This window comes from Mobula hypostoma, chromosome 31, assembly GCF_963921235.1.
Source record: "Mobula hypostoma chromosome 31, sMobHyp1.1, whole genome shotgun sequence".
Classification (NCBI taxonomy): Eukaryota; Metazoa; Chordata; class Chondrichthyes; order Myliobatiformes; family Myliobatidae; genus Mobula; species Mobula hypostoma.
Window position 1 is genome coordinate 4353215 of NC_086127.1, and position 23743 is coordinate 4376957.

Here is a 23743-nt window from a genome sequence, read left to right on the forward strand (position 1 = left end):
CCTTACCTGAGAGATTACCTAAGACTACCTATAGCCCTCTATTTTCCTGAGCTCCATGTACCTGTCCAGCAGTCTCTTAAAAGACCCTATCGTATCTGCCTCCACCACCATCACTGGCAGCCCATTCCACACACTCACCACTCTCTGTGTGAAAAACTTACCCCTGACATCTCCTCTGTACCTACTTCCAAGCACCATAAAACTCTGCCCTCTCGTGCTAGCCATTTCAGCCCTGGGAAAAAGCCTCTGACTATCCACATGATCAATGCCTCTCATCATCTTATACACCTCTATCAGGTCACCTCTCATCCTCCGTCGCTCCAAGGAGAAAAGGCCGAGTTTACTCAGCCTGTTTTCATAAGGCACGCTCCCCAATCCAGGTAACATCCTCGTAAATCTCCTCTGCACTCTCTCTATAGTTTCCAGACCAGTACCTGCAGACCAGAAAGAGACCTCCAACATCATTGAAGGATCTCAGCTTCCTTAGAGAATAGAGTGTTGTTCGTCCCCTTCTTGTAAACAGCCCTGGCGCTGATTTTCCAGTCAAGTCTTAAAATAATGGTAGTGACTTTATAGTTCTTACATAACATAGAAACATAGAAACATAGAAAATAGGTGCAGGAGTAGGCCATTCGGCCCTTCGAGCCTGCACCGCCATTTATTATGATCATGGCTGATCATCCAACTCAGAACCCAGCCTTCCCTCCATACCCCGTGACCCCTGTAGCCACAAGGGCCATATCTAACTTCCTTTTAAACATAGCTAATGAACTGGCCTCAACAGTTTGCTGTGGCAGAGAATTCCACAGATTCACCACTCTCTGTGTGAAGAAGTTTTTCCTAACCTCGGTCCTAAAAGGCTTCCCCTCTATCCTCAAACTGTGACCCCTCGTTCTAGACCTCCCCAACATCGGGAACAATCTTCCCGCATCTAGCCTGTCCAATCCCTTTAGGATCTTATACGTTATTCTCATAACCTCATGTTGTCATGCACATCACACTTTATGTCACCCTGTCAGTCTTCAGGCCAAACCATTCAGGAACTGATGTGAATTATATTTTGCCAGTTTAAACACTGGATCGTGTGGGCACGTGGCCAAGTGGTTAAGGCATTCGGCTAGTGAACTGAGGGTCGTGAGTTCGATCCCCAGCCGAAGCAGTGTTGTGTGTCCTTGAGCAAGGCACTTAACCACACATTGCTCTGCGACGACACTGGTACCAAGCTGTATGGGTCCTAGTGCCCTTCCCTTGGACAACATTGGTGTCATGGAGAGGGGAGACTTGCAGCATGGGCAACTGCGGGCTTTCCAGGCGCAGATCCATGGTCTCGCAAGACTAACGGATGCCTTTTAAACACTGGATCGTAACGATATCTGCTCTGTGCGACTGCAGTACTGTGCAAAAGTCTCAGGTACATTTCGATATCTGTGCTGCCTGAGGCTTCTGCACAGTGCTGTAGTGATTTTACGTATCGCACTGTACTGCTGCCACAAAAAAAAACTAATTTCATGACCCATGTGAGTGACGATAAACCTGATTCTGATATGGGTTTCTATTGTGGATTGAGCGTGTGAAGGGGGGCAGGGAGAAGAGAACCATGGTCGGGAAATGGGAACAGGAGCGAGAAGCACCAGACAGACATTCTGTACCGATCAATAAAATGATTGTTTGGAATCAAATGACCTGACCCAGTGTCTCAGGGCTGGGTATGATTACACCCCTTGCCCCCCCCACGCACGCTCTCTGTGCCATCTATCCCACACCCCTCCAGCGAGCCTTCACCATCCTTTTCTGCTGCTAGATTTAAAAACTCGCTCTCCAATCCTTAGACTTTAGCACAGGACCGTCTGTGTACTGTGTTGCACTTTGGGCTCAGAGGAACAATGTTTCATTTAGCCTTATACATGTGTGTGGACGAGTGTCGATAAACCTGAGCTTGAACTTGAATCAATTTGTCTGTCACCTCCTCTGTCTTTTGCAGATTAGGTTTCAATCACCTGGGAGATTCTGCAGGGAAAGTTGTGTCTGCGGCTTTGAGAGTCCCCGGCTGTCAAATCCAGAGACTGTGGTGAGTGAAAGGCTGGGCGACTGTGTGCTGATGAACTAATAATTCTTTAATAACTGTTGAATAGATTGATCTTGAGGGCTCGAGTATTGCAACTGCTCGTTAAGACTAACAATATTCAGACCATAAATATCATGAAGGATCCCACTCACTCTGCCCGTGGACTGTTTCAAAAGTTTACAGTAAATTGATTATCAAAGTACACGCAGACGGAGGCAAGTCAGCTTGTTAAAGCCCAACAACAGCATCACGCGCGCAAGGTGCCAGAGGGACGCAAGCACGCGCACGAAGTGCCGGAGGAACGCAAGCGCGCGCACGAAGTGCCGGAGGAACGCAAGCACGCGCACGAAGTGCCGGAGGAACGCAAGCACGCGCACGAAGTGCCGGAGGAACGCAAGCACTTCGCGTGTGCCCCTAGTTTGACTTCACTGTCTTTGAAGTAATATCAGATTCAGCACCGCCGGACATCTCAACACGGCGCCCAGCTCCTCTCTGAACTTCGTCTGCGAGGCTGCGTAAATGCAGGCGTTAGTGCACGAACTCAGGTACATGAGCATGTAGCCGGCCTCCGTGACGATGTAGGCAGGCTCGGTGTAGTCGCCGGCGTAATGCGCCGTGCCGGTGAGCTTGCTGGTCAGGAAGTTGACGGTGGCGGTCACCCACAGCAGGAGAAAGCTGCCCGACACGCTGAAGAGGAGAATGACGGATCTCCTCCGGCTTTCCATCTCGGGATCCCGCTCGCTGCCCCGTCGCCGGAGTCCGCGGCGAGCATTACTCGCCACTAAAATGCGCCTGACGGTGAGGCAGGTAAACAAGAGGACCCCGCAGAAAGGAACAATCGCCGTTAAAATGCCTCGCGAGAAGGAGAATGCGACACCTACAGGCGATGTGAAGAACCAAGCGCTGGGCTGACAGCCCCAAAGAAAGCCGTTAATTATCCGTGCTGATTTGTACTCGAACAGATACGGAAGGCTGTGGAAACACAGCAGAACGGACACAGTTATTATGCCCGCCGAGGCTGCCCTCACCGTACAATACATGGTTTTAAACTTCTGGCAACAGATGGCCCCAAAGCGGTCAAAGGTGAACAAGACTGTGTACCAAACGGAGAAGTGCAGGCTCATGGACATGAAAGAGAGCACGACCTTACAGGCGGCGGTGTAGGACAGGAAGGAGGCCGGGAATTGGTACATGACCACGTGGTAGCCGACTAGACTGAATACCATCACCAGGAGATCCGCTGTTGCCATGGCCACCATGTAGAGGGAAAGGCCGCAGTTCCCCCTGAGGAGGACCACCGTTGTCAGCAGGTTCGCTGTTGAAAGAGAGAGAAGGCGTGAGCGAGGGGACTGAGCGAATGATCGCAGGGGACATTGTGGAAGCACCGCTCCCGATATTTCTACCATCGGTTGCAGGGAAATTCGGTTAAATATAGCGCGCCTTCCCCGCTAGGACGGTCCCTTCGCTTTGAACTTGTCAAGACGGCGTCAGGCCCGCTCCCCGTCTCACCCGGGGCAGTGTGGCCCAAAGGAGCGGCGCCACCGTTCTCCGCCGTCCCGGCGCGGGAACGGTGAACCCGAAGGTGTAGGCCAGACGCCTCTCCCGTAACTACTACCCACCTCATTCCTGGTGAAACGTCTGATATTCATTTCAGCGGCTTTTCTCCGCAACACTGCGCTCAGGTAGAACAGAACGCATTTCAGTACAGCGCAGGTGCTTCTGCCCATGATATTGTGCCGATCTTTTAACCTATCCAAGATCAAACTAACCCCTCCCGCTGGTAGCCCTCCATTTTCTGTCATCCAAATGCCTTTCAAAGAGTCTCTTAAATGACCATAAGGTATCCGCCCTTACCGCCAGACTCGGCAGGGCGTTCCATGCACCCACCACTCCATGTTAAAACAACACCTGACACCCCGCCTACACCTTCGTCCAATTACCTGGTATTAGCCACTCCCGCCGCGTTTGCTGCCACGGTGTGCAGTTTTGGTTACCTTGCGGTTAAAAAGAGAACCGATTAAGCTGGAAAGAGGGAAATGAAGAGATATAAGGTATACACGAGGAAATCTACAGATGCTGGAAATTCAAGCAACACACATAAACATTGCTGGTGAACGCAACAGGCCAGGCAGCATCTCTAGGAAGAGGTACAGTCGACGTTTCAGGCCGAGACCCTTCGTTAGGTCTAACTGAAGGAAGAGTGAGTAAGAGATTTGAAAGCGGGAGGAGGAGGGGGAGATCCAAAATGATAGGAGAAGACAGGAGGGGGAGGGATGGAGCCAAGAGATGTTACGATATATAAGCCTGAGATCCATTTTCATGTGGGCAGTCACAGTAACTACATGAACCACAATAGAATCAGTGAAAGACCGCACCCAACAGTACAGAGAAGCAAACAGTGTGCAAAAGACAAGAAGCTGTGCAAAGCCAAAAAGAATTTTCTTTTAAAATAATAATCGTGAGAAATAAATGATGAGTACTTCATGATGGATGAATATAAGAACAGAAGAAAATCAAACTTGTCTTACATATATTTCCAGATACGAAGGGGTTAGAATATGGGGAGAGACTGAGTCGCCTGGGACTGTACTTGCCGGAATTCAGAAGGGTGAGCGGAGATCCAATAGAAACATCTGAAATTATGAAAGGCATAGCTAAGAGAGAGGCAAAACGTTCTTTCCACTGGTAGGTCAGACTGGAGCTAGGGGACACGGCCTCAAGAATCAGGGGAGAAGATTTAGGACGGAGATGAGGAGGAACTGCTTTTCTCAGGGAGTGGTGAATCTGTGGAATTCTCTGCCCAACGAAGCAGTGGGAGGCGACCTCAGTAAATATATTGAAGACAAGGTTGGACCAGTTTTTGCATCATAGGGGAATTAAGTGTTACGTACCCCGTAACTGGGTTACCAAACCAGCAGAAGTGGACCACTAGTTGGAGTCTGGATTACTGGAAGCTAATAAAGTTTTATTAAAGAAATAAGTAACACAGTACTCTAATCGTACAGATATAAATGCAACAGGTTAGGAATGATAAAACACGCATGTACACAGGACTAGGGTAACAGGAATCAACCAAGCTCTATCGCGGTCTAGGGGTAAAATGATCAGTCTTAAGTGACGCAGAGTTCAGTTCAGCTTTGTACAGTTCACAGTAATTGCTATTGTGCTGTTGGAGAGAGAGAGAGAGAGAGAAATGCAAATTTTGATTCAAGCAGACCTTTGATGTTCTTCGCAGTTGGCTTTCGGGCGGACCCTTTTATGTCTTCTATCCCGCTGTGGTCACCGACTGTGACCCCTCAGTTCCGGATATGACCGTTCTTCCGCAGTGAACCCGGCACCCAGGCTAGGGCGGACACACACACCAGGTTCCCGCCGATTGTACCTTTTCACCCTGTCAGTCTATGGCCGGTTCCCTCGAATCAGACCTCCAAACTTCCACCAACTTGTGGGGGCACACCGCTCTTCCAGGGTCTCGTTATCTCATGATCTTGTGGTGTGTGTTGTGCCTTAGCGAACCTGTACTTTTTATTCCCCTGCTGGGGTATTGCCTGTCCATCCAACTTCAAACAGTTCAGGTTCAAAGCAACTGGTTTGCCAATATTCTGAACTGTGTTTCTTTTCTATTATCTCTCTCTTCTCTCTCATTAACATTTTGAACGTTCCTCCATTGTCCCCCTTATCTCTTTCTCGTTAGCATCAATCTTCTGATAACTTGGTTTCTCGTCACATAAGAGTTACGGGGAAAAGGCAGGCAGGTGGAGATGAATCCATGGTCAGATCAGCTGTGATCTTATTGAATGGCGGAGCAGGCTCGACGGGCCAGATGGCCGACTCCTGCTCCTATTTCTCACGTTCTTATGTTCTCTCCATATCATACTGCCCTGGCTTGCGTATTACTTAAAGAGCCGGGATGCAGCGTCCACGGTCAATGTTGACCAACATAGGGTCTCATCAGATCAGGAGAAACAGATATTTTGTTCCCCTTTAGACTTGTACACTGAGGAATGACAATGAGTGATCATGTATCTTGTATCTTGCATCCTGAACCCTGATCCCTCTACCCTGAATCATGCAACCTTCCCACTTCCATCTTTCTCTGATCCACAGGCTGAACCACAGTGGCCTTCAGGACCCTGATGTTAACCATCTAGCCTCCGCGCTGAGGACAAACAGGTCACTGATGGAGCTGGACGTGCGTGGTAATGCACTGGGAGATTCCGGAGTGAAACTGCTGTCTGCAGCTCTGAGAGACCCGAACTGTAAACTTCAGATACTGGGGTAAGCACCAGGATGTGAGAGATGGTGTTTGCACCTACTGAACATTGAGTCACCGATAGGCACTGGGAATTTGCCTCTACATGCCTTTCATTCTCATTCTCTCTCTCTCTCTCTTCCCCCCCCCCAACCCCCCTCTCTCTCTCTCTCACTCTCTCGCTCTTGTTTCTAGGCTGTGGAACGTCGGTCTCACAGATTCTGGCACCGAGGATCTCACCTCCGCTCTCAGAACAAACCGATCACTGACGGAGCTGGACCTTGGGTCTAATGACTTGGGAGATTCGGGAGTGAAACTGGTGTCTGCGGCTCTGAGGGACCCGGAGAGTAAACTGCAGAAACTGGAGTGAGTACCAGGCTGTGGGAGTCTGACCTTACCATCGATCTCTGGCTCCGCCACTCCCACTCTCCGCAGGAATGGCTCTCCCTGTGACTCCCTCGCCCACTCGTCCCTCCTCACTGATCTCCCTCCTGGCATTTAGCCCTCAAGTGGAGCGAGTGCTACACCTGCCCAGTCACCTCCTCTCTACCTCCTTCCACATGCAGGATTCCACGCAGTCACGCCGGGCAAAGCAACACTTTACCTGGGAGTCTGCTGAGGTGATTTACTGCATCTGGTGCTCCCTGTCTGGCCTCATCTATACTGGTGAGACCCCACGTAGATCGGGGCACTGTCTGTTTGGAGCCCACGCAGTGCCACATCCACAGCAGGCAGGATGTCCCAGTGGGGAACCATCCTACTCCCGCTCCCCATTCCCGTTCCGACTCGCAGGTCCATGGTCACGATGCGGCCAACCTCGGGCTGCGGGAAACACGCATGATATTCCGTCTTGGTAGCCCCCAACCTGATGGCATGAACGTCGCGTTCTCTCATGTCCGGTAATTCCTCCCCTCTTCCTGTTCTTCTTATCTCCCTCTGGTACTCCCCCCCCTCCTTCCCTTTCTTCCCTTTCTCTCCTGACACACCCTCCCCTCCGATCCGACCCAACCGAATTGAATTCAATTCAATTGACTTTATTTCTTACACCCTTCACATACATGAGGAGTAAAGGTAAAAATTTTTACATTGTAGTGATGTGCTACACACAGCGCTAGAATAACCACATGGAGTCGGTGAGTTAGAGTTGCGATGAAAGAGATTTATTCAAACTTCGCGGCCCGCTTTAAAGCCTTCCCGTTCCCGCCCTCCCTGGGCGGGACTACTGTGGGGAATGCATATTCCCAGACCCTTTCTGCGCGCGGGATTTTCTCCCTGCTGGTGAAGATGGCCTGGCGCCCTTTTTGCTGCCGGCCCTCTGCCTGCGCGCGCTGTTTCGTGAGCCGGTTCGTGGGTGCCAGAAAGTGGGTCGCCACAACGTTACATCTCTGTCTGAACGTGCAATGTGCAATTTAAAGTAATTTGTAATAAATGGCATCTACAACAGGAGTCAATATAACATAGAAATACAGTTCTATCAGTGTGAATTAATCAGTCTGATGGCCTGGTGGAAGAAGCTGTCCTGGAGCCTGTTGGTCCTGGCTTTTATGCTGCGGTACTGTTTTCCGGATGGTAGTAGCTGAAACAGTTTGTGGTTGGGGTGACTCGGATCCCCAATGATCCTTCGGGCCCTTTTTACACACCTGTCTTTGTAAACGTCCTGAATAGTGGGAAGTTCACATCTACAGATGCGCTGGGCTGTCCACACCACTCTCTGCAGAGTCCTGCGATTGAGGGAAGTACAGTTCCCATACCAGGCAGTGATGCAGCCAGTCAGGATGCTCTCAATTGTGCCCCTGTAGAAAGTTCTTAGGATTTGGGGACCCAGACCAAACTTCTTCAACTATTATGCCGGGAATAAGTCCAGGACCAGCCTATTGGCTCAGGGTGTCTGACCCTCCAAGGGAGGAGTTGTAAAGTTTGATGGCCACAGGCAGGAATGACTTCCTATGATGCTCTGTGCTGCATCTTGGTGGAATGAGTCTCTGGCTGAATGTACTCCTGTGCCCACCCAGTACATTATGTAGTGGATGGGAGACATTGACCAAGATGGCATTGAACTTGGACAGCATCCTCTTTTCAAACACCACCGTGAGAGAGTCCAGTTCCATCCCCACAACATCACTGGCCTTACGAATGAGTTTGTTGATTCTGTTGGTGTCTGCTACCCTCAGCCTGCTGCCCCAGCACACAACAGCAAACATGATAGCACTGGCCATCACAGACTCGTAAATCATCCTCAGCATTGTCCGGCAGATGTTAAAGGACCTCAGTCTCCTCAGGAAATAGAGACGGCTCTGACCCTTCTTGTAGACAGCCTCAGTCTTCTTTGACCAGTCCAGTTTATTGTCAATTCGTATCCCCAGGTATTTGTAATCCTCCACCATGTCCACACTGACCCCCTGGATGGAAACATGGGTCACCAGTACCTTAGCTCTCCTCAGGTCTACCACCAGCTCCTTAGTCTTTTTCACATTAAGCTGCAGATAATTTTGCTCACACCATGTGACGAAGTTTCCTACCGTAGCCCTGTACTCAGGATTTGGGGGCCCAGCCTATCACTTCCCATCTTCCACACTTCATTTCCACCACCACCCCCCTTCACCCACTCACGGGCTTCGCCATCTTGTACTCCTTCCCCTCCCCCACCTTATTTTAGCTTCTCCCCCGACCTCCCCCTCCCCCACCCCCAAGTCCTGGTAAAGATTCTCAACCAGAATCACTGACACTTTGCACCTTTCTGCAGATGCCCCCTGACCTGCTGTGTGTCACTACAGGCACCCTCCCCCCTCGCCGTTGCTCACGCCTGCTTGAAGCAGCGCCTGTCATCCACAGTCCCTGACACCCAGGCCTTGCCCTCTTCTCCCAGATTTGGGAACAGTCACTCCCCTTCGGCCATTCGGTTCTTGGTCCTCCTGTCCTAATCAGAGGCAGATGGTTAAAAAAAATTTCTCCTTCCCCAGACTTACACTGCCGTCACAGACAGCATCCTGACATCGGCCATCACTGTCTGCTTCGGTGCAGCATCCTTCCACAACAGGCAGGGGCTGCAGCGATCTGTCAGGGTGTCAGGAAAGGCTATTGGTCGCCATTTTTCCAAGACAAGGAAGCAGGGAGGAAGAATTACAGCAGACACTCTCCTCCCTGTCAACTACCTTTTCCAGAAGCTCACTTCTATTGAAACAAGAAGGCAACAAACATCACGCCGTCTTTAAAGGAATTTAGTAATGATAATAGGCATCCGTTAAGTCCTGTGAGACCGTGGATTTGCACCTTGGGAAGGTTTCCAGGGCGCAGGCCTGAGCAAAGTTGTATGGAAGACCGGCAGTTGCCCATGCTGCAAGTATCCCCTCCCCACACCACTGATGTTGTCCAAGGGAAGGGCACTAGGGCCGATACAGCTTGGCACCGGTGTCGTCGCAGAGCAATGTGTGGTTAAGTGCCTTGCTGAAGGACACAACACGCTGGCTCAGCTGAGGCTCGAACTGCCGACCTTCAGATCGCTGGACTGACACCTTAACCACTTGGCCATGCACCAACAAAGGAATTTAACTGCTAACTTAAAAATCTATCATTTCTAACTTACTTTTATACCATATCTTTTTCTCTTCTTCCGAACTCTTTAATGTTGTTTATTGTTGCATGTCAGGCCAAAACACCACAGCAAGTCCCTTAACACACGTGAAACCTCGGTTTCCTTGGGCTGCATACTTCTAGGGGGACACGTGCTCCAGTCCCACCAAATCCCCGTGGGATTGGGATGGCCCTCCCACCCCAAACCCCGGTTGTGTGGATGCTGGGTGATTTGCTGCGTCACTGCCAAGAAACAGCAGACAGCACACTGCATACAATTAAAGGAATTATATTTATGAATATTAACTTAACTAAATGGTTAGTGAAGAAAGGAAAGAAACAAACAGAAAGGGCCCATTGTAATTAAACAGTCAAATGTGCACAAGTTGGAGCTCAACCCTTCCAAAAGTCATACATATTCATCAATCCTCTGTTGAGCTCTGCACCTTGCTCCATTGAATCACGGTCCCCCTCCGGGTCGAATCCTACAACCGGTTCTCTCCAGTGTCTTCTCTCTTCATCTTCCACCGAACCAAGACCCAGCTCCACCCTCAATGTTCCCAACATCCTTTGCTCTGTCAGAATTGCAAACTCGTGCTCTGCTCCACATTGACAAGTACAGTACTGTGTAATAGTCAATCTCTCTCTCTCTCTCTTCCCCCTCTATCTCTCTCCCTCTCTCTCTTCTCCCTCTCTCTCTTCTCCCCTTCTCTCTACCTCTCTCTCCTCTCCCTCTCTTCTCCCCTTCTCGCTCCCTCTCTCCTCCCCCTCTCTCTCTTCCTCTCTCTCTTCTCCCTCTATCTCCTGACTCTCTCTCTTCCTTTCTCTGCTCCCTCTCTCTCTCTTCTCCCTTCTCTCTATTCTCCCTCTTTCTCTCCTCTCTCTCTTCTCCCTCTATCTCTGCTCCCTCTCTCTCTATGCTCCCTCTCTCTTCTTGCTCTCTCTCTCCTCCCTCTCCCCTCTCTCTCTCTTGTTCACTTACAGTCTGACGCGTGTTGAACTCACAGATTCTGGTGCTGAGGATCTCGCCTTCGCTCTCAGCACAAACCGATCACTGAGAGAGCTGGACCTCAGTAAAAATACACTGGGAGATTCGGGAGTGAAATTTCTGTCTGAGGCTCTGAGGGACCCGGAGTGTAAATTACAGAGTCTGGGGTAAGTTCTAGACTGTTATTCTAGTCTCTAGGTGTTCACATTAGTTTTAATACCAGCATGGTGCTGATTGCAACTGCCTGATTGGAGTTATGGTGAGACAGACATCACTTTCCGGGGTGTGAAATGGTTATTGCCAACCTCAGCTTTCTAACGGAGTAGAATGACCTTTCCAAGTATTCAGAGTTCTTTGCGACAAAGTTAAACTTATAATATTCATTCCTCAGCTTCTTGTCATAAGCAAGTAAACAGCAAAGTCTTGTAAGCCCATGTTTCATCAACGTAAGACAACAGGGTTATTTTAATTGGCCTGGGTCAAGCCAGACAACACTGGCTAATTTATTTGCACCATCGTGACTGAGTTCAAAGAGGCTTCCGGACCAGACTGATTTGTCACTCCCCACATCAGACCTGGTCACAGGTCAATCAATAGTTGGGACATTTGTGTACTCAGAAAGTCAGCACTCTGAACATTACTTTCGGGCACTGGAGATCTCTGTCCCCAGAAGCGTTCAGACCATCTGCGTGAATCACTTCGCTCAGGCGAAGGTATTTGGAAAAACATGTGATGCAGATAATGTCAACAACTTGCAAAACAGTATAAGTGTCAGAAGGCACTGATGATCGTTAGGAATGACTGGAAAATGACAGAAAGATAGGGGTTTCAAAGGTCAAGGTTAGTTTATAATCGAGGTACATATATGTCACCATATACTACCCTGACAGTAACTCGAGTCACCAGGAGTGACATCACTGGTGTGACACAGAGCATCTCTGAATGCACAACACGTTGAACCTGGAGATGGGTGGGCGACAGCAGCAGAAGACCATGAACAGGCACCTAGTGGCTTTTGTGTATTTAATATTTCAACAGAATTTGAGTAATCTCTTATTTATATTGATTGAGTAAGCATCCTTGTTCATTTAACTCACTAATTATGGTGTTGTTTTGTATAAAGATGCGATTTGCATACCTCATTGGGCTAACACTGGATATGTGTGTGCATCACCTAAAGAACAAACCGGTTCTCCGATTTCAGATACTGTCTTTTCCTTTTAATTAGTTTAATGTTTAGGAATGACCAGATTTGGTAATTTTAATGGGTGCTGGGGTGATCCCGAGTAAAGTGGCCACTCAGTCTACATTGGATAGGGCTGAAAATCTCCTTTTGAGTTTCGAGCTTTGCTGACAGTGAACCCTCTACCTTTCCATTGGGTAGAGCTATCGCTACGCTCTGGGGGCGGGGGGTGGCGGTGTCACAACTGACTTTATTTTCTGCCCTGCTCTTCTTCATGGGTTCTCCAGGCTAATATGTAACAATCTCACTGCTGCCTGCACTGCGGATCTTGCCTCCATTGTCAGTGCGAACCCCTCGCTCGTGGAGTTGAAGCTCGGCATTAACGAACTGGGGGATGTAGGCGTCAAACTGCTGACCGCGACACTGAAGAAGCGGGATTGTAAACTACAGAGACTGCAGTGAGTATGGGGTTCGGGTCAGATTGCATTGACAGTCACTGGCTGCCTGACATTAAACGTCATTCCCACCGGTAATGAAGACTGTGTCGTGTGCCGGTCTCCAGTTTCACCCGTATCTCCAATCTCCAGGCTCGATGAGAATGGCCTCACAGGTTCCTGTGTCAAGGATCTCGCCTCCGCTCTCGGCGCAGGCTCGTCACTGACAGGGTTGGACCTGAGTTACAATCAGCTGGGAGATTTGGGGGTGAAGCAATTGTCCAAGGCTCTCAAAAGTCCCGATTGCAAATTGGAGAAGCTCCGGTAAGTGAAACCCCTTCGCACCTCGTTCTGTCACTTACCCCCACTAGATCAGGCAAGATGGGTTCACTGCAGGGCAGATGATCATAAGGCTGTAAGACACAGGAGCACAATTGTCCATTGACCCACAGAGTTTGCTCCGCTGTATTGATACAGTATACAACACTGAGATTTATCTCTTTGCAGGCAGCCACAAAACAGAAGAATGCAATAGAACCCATTTTAATGGCGCGTGAATCCCCTTGTTCCTTGCTTCCGAGCCTGGGATCTGCCGCTTCGATCTGGCCCCAAGTCCACTCCAGGAAATATTAATTACTTAATTAATTTGTTTGCTTGTTTCTTTATTTGTTTAGTTATTTAAGTTTTTGTATTTGCACAATGTGGTTTCTTTTGCACATCGGTTGCTTGTCCATCTTGGTCTGAGCTTTCTCGGTGATTCGCTTGTATCTCTTTGTTTTTCCCTAAATGCCTGTAACGGAGTGAATTTCAGGGTGACGTATATGTATTTTGAGAACGAAGTGACACTGACTTTGAATCCAACCCAGGACCAAGTATGTCTTGCCTTTCCAGTTACCAAATAACAATGAATGAAACTGACCCAGTGCAAGGCTATGTCCTCTTGTTCCTGTTTCCCAAACACTATCGTATTTCAACCCAAATACAGTACTGTGCAAAAGTCTTAGGCTTACACACATATATATTTGTACATATATCTATATCTACATCTATATCTAAATATATATATCTATAATCTATCTTTATATATATAAATATCTCAGGTCTGTACATTACCAGTATTTAAGAAGGCATATGATTATTAGAAAAATGTTGGGTTATCCATTTTAAAATTAAAAGGTCATCACCCCTGCATGTGGGGAAGAGCCTGTGTTGTGCGTACTGTTCTCTGTTCTGTTTTCTAAGACTCGATAATCAAAATTATTTTGTTGTCGGTCCCATTGTCTTTGTGATTGATAAACGGTCTTTTCTCCCCATCCCCCCTCCCCTAGACTCCGAGCCGTCGGCCTCATGGCTCCATACGTCAGGTACCTCGCCTCCGCCGTCAAGGCAAACCACTCACTGGTGGAGTTGGACCTCGGAAGGAACGAGCTGAGAGATTCCGGAGTGAAGCTGCTCTCGGCAGCTCTGAGGAAAGCCGGCTGCCGTCTACAGAAACTGGGGTAGGCTGCAGACTCCGAGAGATCGCCTTTGCAAAAGCAGCCATCAGCCACACAGGATGGCAGCAGGTTCTTCTCCTCCTTCTCCCTCTCCCTCTCCTTCACCCCCTCCCACTCCCTTCACTCTCTCCTCCCCTCCCCCTTTCCTTTCTCTACCCCTCTGCCCAAGTTAACTGCATCTCATGATAGCACGTGCCCTTTGAACCAGAAAACATCCCTCTCCAAAGCCTTGGCATCCATTCTGACCAGAACTGTATTCAATACTCCAGATGTGGACTGAACAGTTTTGTGAAGTTGCCGTGCCTCAATTAATAGAAGCAAGCATTCTGGAAGCCTTCTTAACCACCTTGGCCACCTGTCTTGCCACTTCCAAGATCTCTCGGCTCAGTAACAAGGATCTTGCCCTTAACAGTTCTGAATCCAAGCAGCCGATTCTCTGTGGACCCCATGCATTTAAATCTTCTGGATAAGGGACTTTGTCAAACGTCTTTGCTGAAATCCATGTTGACATCATCTACTACCCTACCCTCATCAATCTCTCTCGACACCTTGTCAAAATACTCAATCATGTTGGTTAGGCACAACCCACCCAGCACAAAGCCATCCTGGCACTCCCTGATTAGGCCATGGATTTCCAAATACTCATATTTCCTATCCTAAGAATTTTTTTCCAGTAACTTTCCTACAACTGATGTGAGACTCCCTGGTCTGTAGTTCCCAGGATTTTCCCTTGTTCCGATCTTAAACATTTGCCACTCACCAGACCTCTGGGATCTCGGCTGTGCCTGGAGATGACACGAATAACCTGGCGTCTAGACTCCTTCAATAATCTGGAGTAAATCCCATAAAGTCCACCTTAATACTCATTAGGAGGCCCAACACCTCCTTCTCCTTGACCTCTAAACACCCTGACCGACATACACTCAGCACTGACTTCCCTGTCCTTGATAAATACTGAAGCAAAGTTCTCATTAAGTACCTCACTCACATTCTCCACATCCAAGCAAATGTTCACCTCTTTAACACTGAGTGGTCCTAACAGCTCCCTCGTTATTCTCTTGCTCAAGATGTACATATAGAGTGCCTTGGGATTCACTTTGTTCCTACTTGTCAAGGACTTCTCATGGCCGCTCATCGGGTTCAGTAGAGTCCCCCCTCTCGATGGTCCACATATTGAATTATGTCACCCTTCTGGATACACTTAACAAGTTCTACACCATCTAAACCCCTTGCACTAAGAAGGTGCCAGTTTATAATCGGGAAGTTGAAATTCCCCATGACAACAGCCCTACTATTTTTAGACAGTTGCTTAATCTGATTACATATCCATTCCTCAATGTCCTGGTGGTTATGGAGGGGGTTGACTCTGGTAGAAACCCACCAGTGTGATTGCACCCTTCCTGTTCCTAAGTTCTCCCAAATGGACTCATTGTCTGACCCCCCCCCCACCATTATGTCACCCCTAGGTGCAGCTGTGATATTATCCCAAAATAGTAGTGCAAACCCCACCCTCTTTACCTCCTTCTTAAAAATCTTGCCACACAATCACCCATTCCTGCCCCTCTCTCTCAACCAAGTTTCAGTAGCATCCACAACATTGTACATCCAGGTACTGATCCATTGCTCCGAGTTCATCACACTTGCCTAGAATACTCCTTGCATTACAATCCACACACTTCAAATTATCTAACCCATCAGACCTGTTATTTTGATTTTGCCTCGAAATACTTTCCCTGACATCCACCTTCCCGTCTGATTCTTCCCCTACTTTCCTAACTCTCCCAAGTAACATTGGCAAATCTCCCGGCCAGGATATTTGTTCTCCAGTTCAGGTGCAACCTGTCCCTCTTGTACAGGTCACCCCTTCCCCAGAAAATGTTCCAATGATCCAACAACATGAAACCCTATCCCCTGCACCATCTCCTCAGCCACTCATTCATCCGTGCTATCACCCCATTCCTACCTGCATTAGCCCGTGGCACTAGATAGGGGCTGAGAGGGAAATGATGGAATAGAAGAGCAGACTCAGGGGTTGGGGGGGGCGGGGAGGCAATTGGCTTAATTCTGATCCTTTGTCTGATGAACTTCAGATGTAAAATACATATATGTCACAACATTCTATAATGGGATTCATTTTCTTGCGGGAATTAAAGGTAGGTGCAAGGAACCTCAATAGAATCAATGAAAAACTACACACAAATAATGTCAGACAAATTATTAGTCAACAAAAGAAACCACATTCTGCAAATGCCCTCAAATGAATACAGAAATGCAATTCGTAACTACCTAAACAGCTGACACTCAGGACATGAGTTGTAGAGCCGGCTGCTGGAGGCTGACTGCCTCCACACCATGATGGAAGGTAGAGAAGCTTGCAAGGCCGCCCGATCCCACGCTGCGATCACCGCTCCGGGCATTTCCCGACTCCCCACCAATCCTGTTCTCTCTCTGACCTGCAGTCTGTACGCGGCGGAGCTCACGGATTCCTGCACCGACGACCTGGTCACCACCCTCGGCATCAACCGCTCTGTCACGCAGCTGAACCTGGGATCGAACTCATTCACGGACCTGTCTGTGCCCGCGCTCTGCCTCCTGGTACAGTCCCGCGAGAACCTGGAGCGGATCAAGTGAGTGTCTCCGTTAACAGTGACAGTGATGGATAGAGTCACGTGGGGATGGGGGTGGGGAAGACGGGCAGAGGCCCTTTGGCCCATCTCATCCGTGCCAGCATGAGCCAGCCCTATTTGCCTTTATGTGCTCAACATCACCCCCAAACCTTCACTGTCCACGCAGTTGTCTAAATGTCTCTTGAACAGTGTAATTGTACCCACCTCTACAGCTATGACAGCTCATTCCACTTACCCACTACGTAAAGAGATTGCTCCTCAAATCTTTCCCTCTTACCTTCGTCCTTCTTCCCAGCCCTAAGTGAGAAATCATGGCCCTCACCTTCTCTACTACCATTATGATCAAGTCAGGGACAGTGCAATTGTCCCTGATAACTACACCTACAAAAGGAGCATCCAGCCTCAGCCTCGACCCCCTCTGCCTCCCCTGCCCCAGAGAATCAGTCTCATCCCGTCCTCTCATCACGCAAATTGCGGTTCATTGCCAAGGATACAACCCTCCCTAATGTGTTTGGAGTGAGGCTTTTCGACAACGCGGACCCTCCCTGTTCTGGTATCCACTGCTCACAGAGTGCCTTGTGAAATCAGTTGCATTCCCATTCATTTTCCGATCTGTTTCAGGCTTTGGGAGAATCAGTTCAGCGCAGAGGGGCAGAAGCAGCTGCAGTCACTGCAGGGGACCAGGCCCAGACTGAGAGTGGATATCCAAAGGAGTTACGATCCATGAACGTCAACGCCCCGGGGAGTGAGGTTTCTGGGACTGACCTTCCTCCCGAGTGGGAACACCGCTGGAATACAAGGGAATTAATGAGAAAGTACACACAAAGACTGACAAGCAAGCAATGTGCAACAAAGACCAACTGTGTAAATACAGGGGAAAATAAATAATAATAAATAAATAAATACCTAAACAATACTGAGAATGAGAGTTGTAGAGTGTGTGAAAGTGAATCAGTTCAGGGATGAGGTGAGTGGAGTTATCTGCACTGGTTCAGAACACCTGATAGTTGGAGAGTGACAGTGGATGAAGGGTCATCCCCACTCGCGCTCATTGGGCAACTGTGCCCGACTTGATGGGCTGAGATCTCAAGATCCTGTACAACTTTCCCATGGGTAAAGTACACACAAAGAGAGACACTCAACAAATGCGCAGGTCTAGACAAACTGCGCAAATAAAATTTTTATAAAAACTAAATAATCCTGAGAACATGACTTGTAGGGTCCTTGAGTGTGGACTTAGTGCAGAGCTGAGATGAATGGAGTTATCCATGCTGGTTCAGGGAACGGATGGTTGTACGGCCCCTCAGCCAGCTCTTGTAGGTGCCAAATAAAATTAGGACCCTTTTGCCGGCACACGGTCCATTTATTGACTGTGCCTCTTCAAGCTCGCTGTCACGTCCACTTTCGCCACCGTCCCTGGCCCGGCTTTCCGGGCACCCACCACTTTCTGTGCAAACAAAGTTTGCCGCCTAAATCTCCATTTCAACTTTCCTCCTCTCCTCTGGAAACCCTCGTTATTTTATGCACAGTAATAAGCACTCACCTTTGTCACAGGCGGCTGTCGGGACAAGTCATTGGCTACATTTAAAGGGGAGGATGACAGATTCTTGATCAGTGAGAGCATTAAGATTACGGGATGAAGGCAGGTGCTGCTCCTTCCGGCCCGCACACGTTGTGGTCTACCGGTGAAGAGGCCGAGGATCCAATTGCAGAGGGAGGTACAGCGGCCCAGGTTGTGGAGCTTTCCCGTCGGAACTGTGGGAATGATGGTGTTCAACGCTGAGCTATAGGCGATAAGCAACATCCTGACATAGGGACTGTTATTGTCCAGGTGATCGAAGGCCCCGTGAAGAGCCAGTGAGATTTCCTGCGCCGTAGACCTATTGTGCAATTAGGCAAGATGCAGTGGGTCCAGGTCATTGCTGAGACGGGAGTTAATTCTAGTCATAACCAACCTCTCAAAGCACTTCATCACCGTCGATCGCCATTCAGTCAGCTCACCCTGTTTTGGACAGTGCTATAATTGTTGCCTTTTGGAAACAGCTAGGAACTTCCGACTCTAACTAGGAGAGATTGCAAATGCCCTTGAACAACAGTGCCGGTTGGTTGGCGCAGGGTTGTCGGAGCCCGACGAGATACACATCCGGGCCTGTCGCTTTGCGAGAGCGCACCCTCTTGGGAAACAGCCTGACGCCGGCCTCTGAAACGGAGATCACAGGGTCACCGGGTGCTGTAGGGATCCCGGTAGCTGCTGATCACTTCAGCCTTTCAAAGGGAGCAGAAAAGGCGTGGCTCTCGCCTGAGAGTGACGTCACAGCTGCCATTCATGACGCTAGGAAGCTCCGCCTACTGGGAAGTACAAGCCTGCAAACCCTGCCGGACTATTACTGAGAGGCAGGTAAGTGGTTCTCCGGCGAGTCAACGCCTCCATCCGCAAACGAGGTGCGCAATGATTGGGCTGAGGAGAGCTGGGCTCCTGGTTCATCGCCGTAATATCATCTCGCCCTTTCCGCAGAGTGCGCCGAGGACCCGTAAGACAAAGTTGTTCGCCTTTTGGAACAAACAACGGCAGCTTCCGAGCAAGGTGAGCAGCCAAAACGAGAAATATTTCCAGAAAGTTCCAGCATGCTCGACAGTCTGGAATATGACGCCCCCCTTTTTTTTGTCCTTCCGCTCAGTCGGTCCTCTGTTATTTCTGCCCTTGCTGAGCCCGGACACTTCCGTGTGTCCTGTAAGATGGGGTCTTAGTTGCCGAAAGGAGGACAGGCGTGGTGGGGGTGGTGCTGATAGCGAGCGCAAGACCCGGTAGCGTAACGCTAATGCAGAGGCCGCGACACCGGTTCAGTTCCCGCCGCTTCCTGTCAGAAGTGTGTACGTTCCCCCCTGCACCCCCAACTCCCAACCCACCCTCCCAAAACAACCTCCCGTGACCACGTGTGTTTCCTTCTGCTGCTCTGCCTTCCGTTCACATTGCAAAGAGCTACATTTTAGTGGGTAAATTGCGCGACACTGGCTCCGTGCTTCGTCTCCTGAAAAGCTGACCACCTCAATGAAAACCCCGTAGGGACAGTGGACACGTCTTCATTCCTTGGCAACCCCATGACTGGCGACTTCCTCGCTACACACCGATTCGGTGATCAAGGAGACGGAGCAGTTGATGAACTCTCAGTAAATACCAGTTTCTAATTGTTGGAATGTGACGCACTTCCGGGTTGTGCTGGAGCCCAACTGTGCGCACTGCTTGGGAGAGAGTGAGAATGTGATAGAGTGAGAAGGAGGTTTGGTATGGTGCGCGGCTGCTTACATAACTTGTGTTTGGTCACCGCAAAGTAACTTTTTTTCCCCGTCCTATCCCTTGTTTTGCGAGGCCGGTTATTTTCACCTTTGCATTCAGCAGTTCGCTGGCTCTGGAGGTAATAGAGGTGCATGGCGTGTTTTGACAAAAAAAGGGAGCCGATAATTAGATAGTGGTGAAGTTGTTGCAGGCCTAACCAGGCGGAAAGAAGAGTGGTTAGCGGTACAATTTACCGGCGGAGAAAGCGTCTTATCAGGGAAGGAAAATCTGGGAAGTCCGAAGAAGATCCAAGCTCAGGTTAGGCATTAGGCGCCATTCGGTACGACGGGAGAACAACTGGAATAGGAGTATAAATAGTAGTTTACTTTTAATTTTTTTTATAACTACAATCACTTAATCTTTAGTAGTTCTTCCGCCCCTAAAAGTTTAATAAGGCAGCCTCTGCAAACTTAGTCTTGCCTTATGTTCGGATTGACGGAAAATTGCACCCCTACAAAATTCACCTGCGAGAAATGCCAGCCAACCCAACACCTCGGGAGCAATGTGGCCGAGCTTGAGGTGGAGGTAGCTGACCCGCGATGTTGCAAAGAACTGGCGGAGGTGCTCCAGATGTCCTTCTGGCAGATAGCGGGCGCCACAAGAGAGCCCCGGGTTGAGACTGATGACCGGAAAGAGAGAGACGGGTGGGTGACCACCAGCTCCGGACTTGGATGTGTTCCACCACTTTGAACATCTGGCGATGCTCGAAATGGACTACGACACCTCCGAGGTGTTAGGCAGGAGAGAGGCGCCCCATAGGACCTTATCTGATCTGAAACCTAAACCGCAGGAATGGAAGCAGTGATAACAGGGGGCTGGGTTCTCTGGGTGGCTGAGAGCCCGGTGTGTACCGACAAGAAGTCTCGCACGGTGTGTCACATAACCGGAGCAAAAGAAGGAGATCTCCCTGGACGGAGCGATAAGCTCCCGGCCAGAGCTGGGATGGATCCGGTCGTCATCGGAAACATGGAAGTTGATTGGATTATCATCAAAGTTCATATCTGTCACCATAAACAACACCGAGATTTATTCCTTTCTGGGCATTATCAATAAATCCATAATAGGGTTATAACTGTCACAGATCAATGAAAGACCCCAACAAGGTGCGAGTTCCACCCAAAGTGTGGAGATTCAAAAGCAAAGAAATAAGAGCAATACATAAATTAACAATAAATATTCAAAACATAAGATGAATAGTCCATAGATTGTCTGCACATTTCAGTAAAGGGGCAAGTGAAGTTGAGTGAAATTACCCAGTTTGGTTCAATAGTCTGCTGATACGGGTGGCGGGGTGGGAGATGGGGGTTATAATTGCTTCTTAGGCAGGAGGTGAGGGAAACGATAGAGGAGATAAATGCCCCCAGTGGCGTTGGTTGCAGAAATAGCTTCTGACAACCAATCCACAAGGCCTTCACGTATGGCTTAGTCACTAAGCCTGCCGGCAGCATCCTATCTACTGACAGGAGAAAGACAGAAGGTGAGTTTCCGGCGCCTTAAAATCAATGGCTTCGGACAGACGGGGCTCGTCAGCCGCGGTTGGCAGCTCCTCGAGGAGATGGAAAATTCTGACTTGAAACCACCGCTGCGTTCCGGGAATGTTCACTCATGGAGAAATATCCGGGAGTAAACCCAGAGGAAAAAATCTGGAGCTGGCGTCCCAAAGGCAGCCCGACGTTGAGTCCATTGCTGACTGACAACTCCTGCGATGCCTCTGGTGCCGAATGCTTTCTCCTGTTCCTCTCGATTCTTCAGCTCCATGGGGACGGATTGAATGCTGGATGGGAAACAGCTTGCTCGCCATATCATACTGTCCTGGTTTGTCTCTCCCGTAGAGAGCGAGGATGCAAAATCCACAGTCGATCTCGACCAAGGGAGGGTCCTATCGCATCTGGAGAAATAATCATTTAGTTTCCCTTTGCAGTTGTACACTGAGAAATGACGGAGACCCACCTTGTATCTCGTATCTTGCACTCTGACCCCTGAACCCTGTACCCAGCACTGTTCTTGTTCTCATCATTCTCTGAACCACAGATTGAACCGGAAGGGCCCTGAGGGCTCTGATGTCGGTGATCATGGATGGAGCTGGACATGCGGGATAAGAAACTAGGGGTCGCCGGGGTCAAACAGCTGTCTGAAGCTCTGAAGGAATCGCACTGTCAAATTCAGAGACTGAAATAAGTACTAGATGGTGAGAGACGGCGGTTACTGTAACTGTGCGTTCATCTATGATCAGCAATTGAGTTACTGATTAGCACCGGGGACTCGTCTCTGTGTGCCTTTCATATTCACTCTATCTCTCCCTCCCCCTCTCTCTCCCTCTCTCTTTCTCTCTCACTCTTCCTCTCACTTTCACTCTTTCACTCTTTCACTCTCTGTCTCTCTCTCTCCCTCTCCCTCTCTCACTCTCACTCACACTCTCACTTACTCTCTCAGGCTTTGTCTCTTTCTCTTTCTCTCCCTAACTCTCACTCGCCGTCTCACTCTCAATCACACTCTCACTCTCCCTCACACTCTGACTCTCCACTCTCTCTCTCACTCTCACTCTCTCACACTCACTCTTTGTCTCTTTCTCTCTCTCTCTCTTTCCGTCTCTCTCCCGCTCTTTCTTTCTGTTTCTCTCTCTCACCCTCACTCTCAGTCACACTCTCACTCTCTCACTCTCACACACACTCTCACTCTCACACACACTCTCTCTCTCTATCACACTCTCTCTCTCTCTCTCTCTCACTTACTCACTCTCACTTTCGCTCTCATTTCTAGTCTGTGGAACGTCGGCCTCACAGATTCTGGTGCCGAGGATCTCGCCTCTGCTCTCAGAACAAACCGATCACTGACGGAGCTGGACCTTGGGTGTAACGACCTGGGAGATTCGGGAGTGAAACTGGTGCCTGCGGCTCTGAGGGACCCGGAGAGTAAACTGCAGAAACTGGGGTAAGTCCCAGGCTCAGAGTTTGTCTTTACGATCGCTTGTGCCCCAAGACATCGTTTGCTCCGCCACTGCAGTCTCCGTTTTCCGCAGGGGCTGCTCTCTCCGCGTCTCCTTTGTCCATTCGTCCGTTCTCACTTTTCTTTCTCCGGGCACATCCCTCAAATGGAACAAGTGCCACACCTGCCCATTCACCTCCCCTCCTCACCCCCATTCAGGAACCCGCACAGTCACTCCAGGTGAAGCAGCACTTCACCAGTCAGTCTTTTGGGGTCATCTACTGCATCCGGCGCACCCATTGTGGCCCCATCTATACTGGCGTAGATCGGGACACCCGTTGTTTAGGCCCATGCACCCCATCCACAGCCGGCAGAATGTCCCGGTGGAGAACCATGCTATTTTCACTCCACATTCCCATTCCGACATGCAGGTCCCGGGCCACGAAGCGGCCATCCTCAGGTTGGGGCAGCACACCTCATATTGTGTTTTGGTAGTCTCCATCCCGATGGCATGAATATCAACTTCTCTACTTTCTGGTCATTTCACGTCTCTTCCTTTTCTTCTCATTGTCCTCTAGTGCCCCTCCTAGTTTTTCTGCCTTCATGTGTCCATATATGTATCTGTGATGTGTATGAGAGGGAGTGTGTGTGTGTGTGTGTGTGTTGTTATGTTCGTCAGGGGTCATATTTTCAATGGGCTATACCTTTAAAAAGAGGGAGAGAGCTGTGCAACACAAACACATTAAGAGAGAGAGAGAGGTGAGAGTCTGTTTTGAGATGGTGTTATGGTTTCTTTGCAGCATGTTTACACTTCTGCAAGGAAACTGCCATTTTCTGTGTTCTTATAGAGAGAGAAGGGAGGAGCCACT

General features: G+C 49.3%; 2 protein-coding genes across 2 annotated transcripts in view; both read left to right on the top strand.

Moving 5' to 3' along the window:
* LOC134339949 (NACHT, LRR and PYD domains-containing protein 3-like) overlaps positions 1 to 17758 on the top strand; it is a 37635-nt gene extending 19877 nt beyond the window's left edge. The window contains exons 7-15 of the mRNA XM_063036751.1: positions 1982 to 2068; positions 6173 to 6343; positions 6513 to 6683; positions 10872 to 11042; positions 12346 to 12516; positions 12646 to 12816; positions 13821 to 13991; positions 16448 to 16615; positions 17237 to 17758. Of these exons, the coding sequence (XP_062892821.1) occupies positions 1982 to 2068; positions 6173 to 6343; positions 6513 to 6683; positions 10872 to 11042; positions 12346 to 12516; positions 12646 to 12816; positions 13821 to 13991; positions 16448 to 16615; positions 17237 to 17342 (1387 nt within the window). The 3' untranslated portion in view covers positions 17343 to 17758. The remainder of the gene's footprint in view (positions 1 to 1981; positions 2069 to 6172; positions 6344 to 6512; positions 6684 to 10871; positions 11043 to 12345; positions 12517 to 12645; positions 12817 to 13820; positions 13992 to 16447; positions 16616 to 17236) is intronic.
* A 1306-nt stretch (positions 17759 to 19064) lies between these two features.
* LOC134339920 (NACHT, LRR and PYD domains-containing protein 3-like) overlaps positions 19065 to 23743 on the top strand; it is a 99362-nt gene continuing 94683 nt past the window's right edge. Inside the window, exons 1-3 of the mRNA XM_063036708.1 lie at positions 19065 to 19199; positions 20364 to 20593; positions 22710 to 22880. Of these exons, the coding sequence (XP_062892778.1) occupies positions 19065 to 19199; positions 20364 to 20593; positions 22710 to 22880 (536 nt within the window). The remainder of the gene's footprint in view (positions 19200 to 20363; positions 20594 to 22709; positions 22881 to 23743) is intronic.